This window comes from Hypanus sabinus, chromosome 11, assembly GCF_030144855.1.
Source record: "Hypanus sabinus isolate sHypSab1 chromosome 11, sHypSab1.hap1, whole genome shotgun sequence".
NCBI lineage: Eukaryota > Metazoa > Chordata > Chondrichthyes > Myliobatiformes > Dasyatidae > Hypanus > Hypanus sabinus.
The window spans coordinates 57715219-57727483 of NC_082716.1; the positions used below are offsets into that span (position 1 = coordinate 57715219).

Consider the following 12265-nt stretch of genomic DNA (forward strand, 5'->3'; position numbering starts at 1 on the left):
TCAGGTATGTCGCTAATGTCTTCCACTGTGAAGACTGATACAAAATACCCATTTAGTTCCCCTGCTATCTCTTTGTTACCCATTATAATTTCTCCAGCATCATTTTCAATCGGTCCTATATCTACCCATGTCACTCTTTTACTCTTCATATATTTAAAAATACCCTTTTTTATCCTTTTTTATGTTAATTGCCAACTTGTTTTCATAATTCACCTTTTCATTCCTAATGACTTTCTTAGTTTCCTTCTGTAAATTTTTAAAAGTCATCCAGTCTTCAGTTTTCCCACTTTTTTGCTTCCTTGTACGCCGTCTCTTTTGCTTTTATTTTAGCCTTAACTTCTCTTGTTAGCCATATTTGTGCCATTTTTCCATTCATGATTTTCTTTTTTCTTGGAATATATTTTTCCTGCACTTCCCTTATTTCTTGTAGGAATTTCATCCAATTCTGCTCCACTGTCCCTCCATCTAGCTTACTTTTCCAATCAACTTGGGCCAGTTCCTCTCTCATGCCACTGTAATTTCCTTTGTTCCACTGAAATATCGATACTCCTGATATCAGATTCTCCTTTTCAAACTTGAAACTGAACTCAATCAGTATTACAACACTTGGAGGCTGTCACAGGAAAATAATTTATTCCTCTACTGCTCAAAGCATTTACCGCGACTTGAAAGTGGCATTGCACATTTAAAATTAAAATGTTGCTTTATCCAGCACTAACATCTTTAGATGAAGGTAAATTTCCAATGTCACTCCTACGGCAAGGTAAAGTTTCTTTAGCAACACACACACACACACACACACAAGCTGGAGGAACTCAAGGCCTGGCAGCCTCTATGGAAAGGAATAAACAGTCCACGTATAGGGCCAAGAACTGGAAAGGAAGGGGGAAGCCAGAATAAAAAGGTGGGAAGAGTGGAAGGAGTGCGAGCTAGAAGGTAATAAGTGAAACCCGATGGGTGAGGGAGGGGACTGAAGTGAAAAGCTGGGAGGTGATAGGAGGAAAAGGCAAAGGGCTGGAGGTGAGAAGAGTGGTCCACGGGAGAAAGGGAAGGAGGAGAGGCATTGCGGTGGGGGGGGTGATAAGCAGATAAGAGAAGAAAAGAAACAACAGGGCAGCCAGAGTAAGGAATGGAAGAAGAGGATAGGGAAAACTTACCAGATATTAGAGAAATCGATGTCCATGCCATCAGGTTGGAAGCTACCCATATGGAATATGAGGTGTTGCTTGTCCAACCAGACAGTTGCCTCATCAGAGCAATAGAGGAAGTCAAGAACTGACATGTTGGAATTGGAGTGGGGATTGGAATTAAAATGATTGGCCATCAGCAAATACTGCTTGTTGCAGATGGATAGAAGGTGCTCGACAAAGCTGTTCCCCAATCCACTTTGGGTCTCAACAATGTAGGGGAGGCCGCACCGGGCACTCTTTATACCGCACACAACCCCAACAGATTTGCAACTGAAGTGTTGCCTCACCTGGAAGGACTGTTTGGGACTCTGAATGGAGGTGAGGGAGGAGGTGAATGGGTAGGTATAGCACTTCTTCCATTTGCAGGGATAAGTGCCAGGAATGAGAGGAGTGGAGAGGGACAAATATACAAGGGAAACATGGAGAGAGCAACCCCCATGAAAATAGAGGGTTGTGGGAGGGAGATAAGCATTTTTTGGTGGTAGGATCTTGCTGAAGATGGCAGAAGTCACAAACAATGAAGAGCAGGATTCAGAAGCTCGTGTGAAAGGAAAATAGAGACAAGGGGAACTCTACCCCTGCTAGGGCGGCAAGAAGTTGGGGTGAAAGCGGAAGTCCCAGATATGGGGGACATGCAAGTGAGGGCAGCGTCAATGATGGAAAGAGGAAAAACTCATTTGAAAAGGAGGACACCTCTGAAGTTTTGGAAAGGGAAGTCTCATCTTGGGAACAGATGCAGTGGTGATGAAGGAACTGAGAAAGGGGAATGGCATTTTTACAGGTGACAGGGTAGGAAGAAGTATAGTCAAGATATCTGTGAGAATTGGTCAGTTACTTTGATTAGTGAATCAACAATTTCATACGTGTTTAAATTTTGTGGAGTGCTTTCAGATATCCTACTGTATCCCAGTAGATCAAATAAACTTTGAGAACACTGGAGGAAAATTAAATCCCCACATACCTCATAATCTGTAGCTAAACTATAACCTCCAATGCTCCATTAAAGCAGTGAGGAAACATACTCATTTAATTCAGAAGTGGAACATGAGGCTAGGAGTATTGGTGGAAGTGATAAAAAGGTTCAAAAACAGACACATGAACAAATACAGATGATGTGTAGGCAGAAGGAATTAGTTTAATTAGATGCCATCAGTTTAATTAGTTTGAAACAACATCACAGGCTGAAGGACTTGTTACTGCTCTATGCCCTATGCCTGACACAGGTTCTGCTTACATGTCAAAGTCAGAAACCAGAAACCAGATTGATGCCTTCACGGCAAGCCTAGCTTTTCCCAAGGTCTGTATGCTACCTGAAGGGAGGGCCTTAAAGTCACATGCATAAATTCTGATCAGCTGTAACTGCCCAAGAGCAGAGCAAAGCCCATGAAGGGCAAACTCAAGGTGCTGCCAGACACCAGTCCCCTACTGAGCTCTTAAACCCTCTTATCTATCCTGCACACTCAACCTTAACAAGCTTTCATTCTGAGAATATTAGCCCTGCATCTTGCCGCACCTACCCTGTCAATGAACACAAATTTCCACACATTCCATGCACCACCACCATTTCTAACAGTTCATTATACCCTCAGTGAGTGATCTGCTTCACTATCACTCTCCACTCACACCATCCTTCATGACCACACACCCAATCCTACAAACCTGGCCACTATCTTCCCACCCTTCCCAGCCATGAGATAGCTTCTCCCCAAGCCCCCCACCCCTATCTTCCTTGTTTGCTGAAGACTACCATGTTGCCAGATGTGAACCGACTTCTACTGCACTTCCCAGTCTGACTAACACAAAGCACCCCAGGGTAATGAACAGGTTCCATTTTTACAGATGTCCATGTCAATTTTGTCCGTAAGCCATAAAATACACAAAAATCTCTCAATGTGGTAACCATATTCTGCAGTTTTGAATAGAATGATTATCAAAATCAGAGAACAATAATAAGAGAGAACATATGCTAAACGTGGAAAGAGGAAATGAGTCTGACATGCAGAGGATCCGATATATGTACTGTGTGTGTGGACATCTGAATTTAATAGCATTTAGGAGGTCATTCGTATGTATAGGTGTCCATAAATTGGGCCTTCTGAACCAGGAGACGGCCTGTGGAACAATGATGCAACTGATCTCAGATTTATAAATAAGACTCTTAAGTGAACTAATTTTTTAAAAGATATAAGATTACATTTTAAATTTTTAATTTTGGCTAGAGGTGTTAAGACTAGACAATGGAGCATATTTGATGTTGGACACACCATTCTAATCACACTAAGGACCTTGCCAATCAGAAATAACACAATTTGAATAAACTGCAATGCTAATATTTTTGTCCTGACAATTTCCCCCCACCCCCACCAAGTTCCTGTTGTGTCTACAGGAATTCAGCTGTCCAAGCAAAAGTTAGAGTTTGCTGCCAATCTATACCTACTCTTGCCAATTTTATCCTTTGAGTTTATGGCCACCAGATTTTAATTTGAGAAAGGTCGTTTACAGTGCCAGAGATCAGAACTTTCCTATAGACCTCTGTGGGCTGGATTACACTCAAAAAGTAAAAGGCCTGATCCATTATTCAAATGAATAATAAATAAAAGCTTTTTGTGTTAAATCAATCCTGTGCAAACAGATCTCCAACATTATTTCAACAGAGTTATTTTAGAATTTGCCAATCCTTTTACAAAATCCACCAGTTAATGATGTTACCATCAAGGAAATTATAATTCCATGGCTAAACACATCTGTTATCAGTTAGTTTTACCGCATTTGGACTTAATCCTCAGTGACTTTTGTACACAGATTTCCTTCAATATGTTTACACAGGCTGTGGATTTTTAAGGTTCTTTTAAAAGCAAAAAAAGCACTTACAAACACAATGCAACCAATGAAAATAGATACTTACTTTTCTCTCGTTTGACGAACTGTGCAGGGCATTGCGCATCAGCCTCTTTCCAGAGACAGCAACTAAACCCATCTTGATCTGTTGAACGTGATGTATTTGCACTTCGCATATAATCACTAAGTGAAGAATGGAGACAGCTTGAATTCCTGTACAACTGGGTCTGCCAGCTTCTGTGTTTTTCAGTAGCTCCGTGCTTCTGCAGTGTGCAAAACATCGTAAAATTCCATGGTGGAATCTCAAAAGCTTTTTCTGGATCATGTGCGTCAACTAAAACAGATACTCCTGCAAAACAAAGAGCGAACCAAAGTTGTAATTATTCAAGACAGTCTATACATCGCCACACCCAGATAAAAAAGGGATCACTGAAAACTACACAAAGTGGGGAAGTTATGTGTTCTTTTTAACGAAGCCTAAGAACTAGGCCAAAAAACAAAATCTACTCCCCAAAGGGAGTAGGACTATTCTCCATTAATGTAATCCTGGGTAAACTACCCTCCTGCCACCGGCCCCCCCATGCACCCAGTTACAAAAGAGATCACAAAAAAAACTACACAAAGTAGGGAAGCTATATTTTCTTTGACATGAAGCCTAATAACTGGGCAGAAAAACAATACCTACTGTTCAACTGGTCAAAACTAAGCCTAATAACTAGGCCTTTAAATACTGATTGTACTTATAAAATTAGAGCATTTACAATAGGATTGTTCCCACACACCCCCACAACCCTGGACCACACACCACCACGACCCTGGCCCACACACTTCCACAAACACTGGACCACAAACTACCACAAATCCTTGCTTAAACATCCCCAAACCTGAGCTCTCTCTCCGCCAAGCTCTAACCTCCATCTTCCAACCCTACCATTAACCCTAAGCTCCACACCCCTTTCTCTTCAGGCCTTTCACCTCCATTCCCCAACCCTAATGCCACCCTCCCCCCAACACACACACACACACACACACACGCTGTGGTAAAACTATCCCTCTTGTGTTTCTTGATCTTGTTACTGGAGCTTTAGTATCACTTGACTCAGCCAATTTGATCTGGCTCGTGCCTTCATTAACTTAGTCCAATACTACTTGCCTTTATTGGGATTTTAAGGCTTAGAGTTATGAATATGCTGAGGATTTGTTTGGGTGGATGGGGTTATTGCTCCCCCAACCAAGGGACTCACTTTCAAGGATTCTTCGTCTGATATTCTCAATATTTATTGCTATTTATTTTTATTATTATTATTTCTTCTTTTTGTATTTGCACAGTCTGTTGTCATCTGCAACTCTAGTTGAACACCCTAGTTGGGCTGTTTCTCATTGATTCTGTATGGTTATTTTCTATAGAGTTATTGAGTATGCCCACAAGAAAATGAAGCTCAGGATTGTATATGATAGATGTTCATTGGTAATAAATTTACGTTGAACTTAAACACAAACCTTCTCCCCAACCAATCCTACCCTATCACAATAAGAATAGAAAAACACTCAGTAGCAGTTGTTTCCTCACCTTTTTACAACACAACTTTGTCCATGTTATTATTCTGATTGGTTCCCGGAACTTTCCTCTTGCATTGGCTCCAATGTATGAATGGTGTACATAAGGCCTTTCGAAAGTGTCATGCTGGCACTATGCCCAGTTTTACTTATTGATTGATTGAGATACAGTGTAGGACAGGCCCTTCCGGCCCTTCGAGCCATGGCACCTAGCACTCCCCAATTTAACCCTTGCCTCGTCACGGGACAATTTACAGTGACAAATTAACCAATCAACCAGTACGTCTATGGAGTGTGGGAGGAAACTGGAGACACCAGAGGAAGCCCATGCAGTGATGGAGAGAATGTACAAGCTCCTTACAGACTGCAGTGCGAATTCTTTGCACTAAGATCCCTTGTCTCTAATCAATCAATTAATCCATGGGAAAGCTTCCAGTGAGTACACAGATCCCTCAGGACAGATAGAGGAAGTGTTGTGCATTGAGCTAAAACAAATTATACATGTCTAATATGTCAATTGTGACTTGGTGGCAATTAGTAAGCAATTGCTTTTCCTAAGGCTGGAGAGTAACAACACTAACACACCTGACCAAATACACAGGTTCAAATATCAACTATTTCAGTTACCCTCTGAACTAGTTCTTAAAACTTTTCTTTGTAGGAACTGAATTATATTTTAAAATAAGACAGGGGTACCCAACCTGGGGTCCATGGACCCCTTGGTTAATGGTAGGGGTCCCTGGTATATAAAAGGTTGGGAAGGCCTGAAAGAAGATAAATCAGGTGGTTTTACCCATAAGATTATGGATTCAGTTAAAAGTCAGAGTCATAGAACACTACAGCACAGAAACATGCTTTTCAGCCTATCTAGTTCATGCTGAATTATCATGCTGCCTAGTCTCATCGACCTGAACTGGACCATAGCCCTCCATACCCTCACATCCGCGTACTTACCCAAATTTCTCTTAAATGTTGAAATAGAACCCACATCCAACAGCTCGTTCCACACTCTCACTACCCTCTGAATAAAGAAGTTCTGCTTAAACATTTCACCTTTCACCCTTAACCCACAACCTCTAGTGTAGTCTGACCCAAACTCAGTGGAAAAAGCCTGCTTGCATTTACCCTATCTACCCTCATAAAAAAGTTGGATAAATTGGATTACCTTTCTCAAATCTCCCCTCATTCTCCTGCACCCTAGGAAATAAGGTCCTAATCTGTTCAACCTTTCCCTGTAACTCAGGTCCTCAAGACCTGACAACATCCTTGTAAATTTTCTCCACCCTCTTTCAAACTTATTGATATCTCTCCTGTAGATAGGTAACCAGAACTGCACATAATACTTCTAATTAGACCTTACCAATATCTTATACAACTGCAGCATAACATCCCAACTCCTGTACTCAACACTTTGATTTGTGAAGGCCACAAGCTTTCTTTATGACTCTATCTACCATTAGTCTTCAGGTAATTTTTTCTCCTCGCAAATGCATTTACAAAATTCACGTAAGCATAAAGTGACACACAAATGTATTTCCAGTTTCATTTTTATTTTCACAGAAGGAGCCATGTAATATAATGTATCTGAAATTGCATTAAATGATATAGTAGTAGACAGTTAGATTGCGGAGTGGAAGTACGCCTTTATCAAAGAAGGTATAAGGTGCTCCTTCTCTCCTCTAGCCTACAGGTCACCCTTGAGCAAGGGGTAGCACCTGCTTAGCCTGTCAATCAGGGCCATGGGAGTATGTGGTAAATGGTCATATGAGCTCCTGGTGCATATCACGTCATGGTTATGCCAGGTAGACAACCTGTGAAGAGTATTGATAATGGCTGAGGTCATCTATCTTGTAAAGACACCGCTCAGAAGAAGGCAATGGCAAACCACTTCTGTAAATAAATTTGTCAAGAACAATCATGTTCATGGAAAGACCAAGATCACTCACGTCATATGACAAGGCACATAATGAACCAATATGTAGGCAGTAAATCTCAGAGACCACGTGAACCTTATTTCTTCATTGTTAATGACAAGGCTTCAACTGAGAACCAGTCTGAACGTAGCGTGTATCTCTGATGTAAATGTTTTGTTTTCTCACTCCTCCTGCATTCTAGCAATCAAGTACCTGAAACCTGCCCATGATTCATCATACAAAACAAGCCAGCAATAATATTTCCATAGAAACATGTTTCAAATAGAAGCTCAATTGATATGGGATCATGGGTTCCTTCAATAAAATATGTAGATTTCAATAAACTACAAATCAGTGTTGATTACATAATATTGACACAGCATTCAATACCAAAATTAAAATTATTGTTTACAGCACAAATATATTGGAAAGCACTGCCTGTGGAAACACTGAGGTAAATGATTTGGGGGAATCTGTGGCATCTGTATATTACTAAGATTGGTCTGAGTTTATACTTGATGTGAAACATTTAGCAATCAAATTGCTTGGTGCACTTAATAGGCTGGATCATACCGGAACATCCTGAAGCACTGCTACACACATCTGAGTCTGAAGCAGATTGTGTTTCCACCACTAGGATTCAGCAACATGCTCGGGTGAAGAAAAGCAGATTGCAGAGGTACTGACCAAAACAAAACAAACCTGATAGGCTTTGATAGGATGCATTTGGAGCTTTTTAATTTTGAAGTAATTTTAAATGAAAAAATATTTTTATTTTAAATTAATTTTTTAAAAGAAACACCAGTTAATATTAAATGTAAGTGAACAAAAAATACCTTTCTCTTTACCTTCTGATCAGCTGGCTGAGAATTTCAGAAAAAGAAGCAGAACAGGCCATTTGATCTTTTGACAGCACTGGTGGACGGAGGATTCCTATTTCACTACATTCTGGGTAAATAAATTTCTTTTGATCCCAGTCCTGACTTGCCAAGCCCTTATTTTGATATTGAGGCCCCTGGTTCTAAAAGCTCTAGCCAGGAGAATTCTGTCATGTCTTTAATAATTCAGTGTGTTTAAATGAGAAACTCCAAATGCAAAAGAATCTAGATTCAATGTCTATTTAATTTCTCCTCATACAATTATTTCCCACATCTGTACAGAACATTCCAAGTGTGGACTCAAAAAGGTATTGCCTAACTCCAAGAAGTCCTCAATTCTGATATGCAAATCCTCTTACATCTCATTTGTCTTCTGAATTATTTGCAGAACGAGCATGTAAACTTAGTGATTTGTGCACAAGGACATGCAGGTTCATCTGAATACCAGCATTATTCAATCTTTCACTATTCACAAAAATATACACATTTATGTTTGCAGTCTAAAGATCTGTGCCTGTCAGGCAGAATACCATCAGTTTCAAACAGCCTTCCAAGCAGCATTTATTTATTGAGTTATTTATAATACAGAGTTGCCATTCTACCAGATTGCTGCTGACTACAAACACTATTAGGGGAAGAGGACAATCATGTACTGCACTGCACAGCACACTACATCATTGACGTCATTAATACAGCACTGCCCTGCCTCATCAAGCTTCATATGCACCAAGTCTGAACCACAAGGCACAAAAGGTAAAGATAGCAAATTAATCCAAGTGACTTTCAACTTCGTAACCAATATATTTTCAGATAAAGTTTCATAAAACAAGTTATTCATAAGCTTGAGCTTCAGTGAACTAAAATACCCTTGTAGCACTGACACATTCTGCTGTAACTGTGCGTAACTCATCACAATTTATCTCTCATTGTACCAACTTCCATAGGAAACAGAGCTTAAATACAACTGGCTATTCACAACAGGTTATTTAACGAATCAGCAAAACTGTGTTACATTTAGACGAAAGTCCACAGAACTCAATCCACAAAAAACGGGAAACAGAAAAAATTTTAAAACAGAATCATATATAGAACCAGTGCAAACATAAATTTTAAAAAGTATTCTTTTTCATATCTTATTTCAAGGTAAAGAAACAACCCGAGAAGATGGTTCAGGAATCAGGAATTTAAGTTATGGGAAGAATAACACTGTGGAACTTTGCTGAAAGATTAAATTTCTTAAGTTCTGGATCACTTACAGGAGAATTAGATTTATTTTCTTTGGATAATAAATCTTTGATTCAATTCAATTGAACCTTTGTAGTGAATTTTAACTTAGTGACAACAGAATTTGATTTTGTGACACTTAGTGACATATCAACAACTTTTCCCTTAATATTAACAAAACAAAAAGCTGTTCATTGAAGCATTCATCGACAGCGCTGAAATCAAGACAGTTGAGAGCTACAAGTTACATGGAGTGAACATCACCTATAGCCTAGTCCTACCATGCTGACCTCACAGCCAAGAGAGCTCACCAGCACCTCAACTTCCTCAGGAGCCTAAAGGAATTCAGCATGTCCCTTTCGATCCTCACCAGTTTTTAATTGATGCATCATAGCCAGGTATGACAACTGCTCTAGGCACAACTACAAGAAACTGTAGAGAGTTGTGGACATAACATAGCACATCATGGAAATCAGTCTCCTCTCTATGGACTCTGACTATACTTCTCACCTCCTTAATAAGATATCCAGAATAATCAAAGACTCCACTCAACTTGAGGATTGTCTCTTCTCCCAACCACCCATTCAATTGGGAAGGAGATACAAATGCCTGAACACATACTTCTAGGTTCAAGGACAGCTTCTATCCTGCTGTTACAACATTATTGAACAGTTTCCTAGTACAGTAAGATACTCTTGACTTCACAGTCAACTCTGAAATGACTGCAATTATTGTCATTTGACATGGCACTTTGTCTATAACAGTAACACTTCATTCTGCACCATGTAGTTGTTTACCTTGTACCACCCCAATGCACTGTTGTAATTCATTGACTGGTAATGCATTGATCTGTTTGAATGATATGCAAGACAAGTTTTTCGCTGTACCTCTGCTCATGTTATAGTAATAAACCAATTCACTTGTTTGTTTTTTTTTGCATAACATTCAGATTTAGCCTTCAAACATAATAGTTATAAATGTTTTATTTTGATGCTTGAAGTAGAAATACTTTTCTGATTGTCTCAGAGAATCAAAGATTTATGTTAAATTATATAAGCCTCTTAAATCCAACAACAATCCCTCAGTATCAATAATTTATTTGTACTTCTCTTAATTAACTCCAAATGAGTGTCAGACAGATGCATGAAAATAGCCAATCAACATTTTATATAGCAATTCATGAAACAGCCATGTACAATTCGCAGGGAAGATCAATCGCTTGCTACAACTTCAGGAGATTGGTAGAAACTCAGAGAAACAGAATATCCCATGGGAATTTTTCCCAGGTTGTTCACTAACTGCTGGTTTGAAGTTCTGAGGAATCTGGAAAACTGCAGGTGAATGAGCTTGTTTGACCATTTTCTAAAATAAATTGATTTATAGATTCTGCTGCCTGTCCAATAGTATAAGAAATATATTCCAGATAAAATACGATAAACCCAGAGAGACTGAATCATTTAGTTGTTCTAAACAGGCTTGGCTGATTCAGATGCCTAAACCTCTATGCTATTAGTATAAAGGTCACATATATATTTTAACAGCCCTTAAAATCAATGGCCTCCAAAATCAATCTCTAATGTCATTTTTTTCAAGTACATCAGATACAACTTTTTTTTACTAGGAGAGACAAAATTAAAAAGTATGTTTCCTCTAACCACACATCTGTACAGTAAGATTTATTTTTAAGGTCATATCCCTTTGCTCTGAACTACATTGTTTGAGAAAATGACCCAACTACACAATATCAATGATTTTAATAATTAATAATCAGTCTAAACTCCTCAATTAAATCACTAAAATGTGTCAGTGCTGCTGCCCTTAAGTTAAGCCCCCTAGCCCTGGCACTGCACTCATTCTGTGCTATATTGCATCTCAGGGCAGGGTAAATTCCCAAACCAAAATCAAACCAGAATTCTGAGCAACTGTTGGACAACCTCCATCCCATTGTGATCCAACATACCTGAGAAAATGAAAGCTAATTTTTTTTAATTATGTTTTGTCCCTTTTAATGATTTGTGCAACCTTAGAAATTTCTTTAGTCCGCCACATTTCCCAACTGTGCGTCATTTGGCTATTCTTATTACTACCATGTAGAATCTTCAGGTAAGTTTTCCAATGAATTGCCCCAAAATAAATTCCCATCTACCACTCACTGAAAATTCTTTTACAATTGTCTCCTCCCATTTACTCCCATTTAGATTAGCACGGAAGTTTGTGGTGTAAACATTTGGAGATCCCAATATAAATTCCTTGGAGGCATCACCAATTGCATTCCACAATATTTGTCTGATTTGGCTCATAATAGCCCATTTCACAACTGTGCACTTTCACGAATGTGTAAGATCAACTTCCTTTGTTCCTGTGTTAATGTAGACTTTTGTGAACAAAACACGCGAGGGTCATTTTATGTGCTTAACAAAACTGCAGCCCTTTACTCCCATTACGAAGAAACCAACAGCATGATATTGACGTCATTAAAACGGACACCGTTTCTGAAAGTGAACACAACAACTCAATGGCGGTGTTTGTGAATTACATAGAACAGTTTGTATGATGAATAATATGTGTCATCTTGTCACTCATTACATTACCCTACACAGGCCCTCCCAGACTTGTAAGTCTGTCTGACTCGAGTCCCACGTGGCTTGGCTGGGGTAACAGCAGG

The 12265-nt window shown here is 39.3% G+C and overlaps 1 protein-coding gene across 1 annotated transcript in view; it reads right to left on the minus strand.

Annotated features, from left to right (window-relative positions):
- lepr (leptin receptor) overlaps nucleotides 1-12265 on the minus strand; it is a 127761-nt gene that overhangs the window by 97452 nt on the left and 18044 nt on the right. Inside the window, exon 3 of the mRNA XM_059984384.1 lies at nucleotides 4096-4377. Within this exon, the coding sequence (XP_059840367.1) occupies nucleotides 4096-4377 (282 nt within the window). The remainder of the gene's footprint in view (nucleotides 1-4095; nucleotides 4378-12265) is intronic.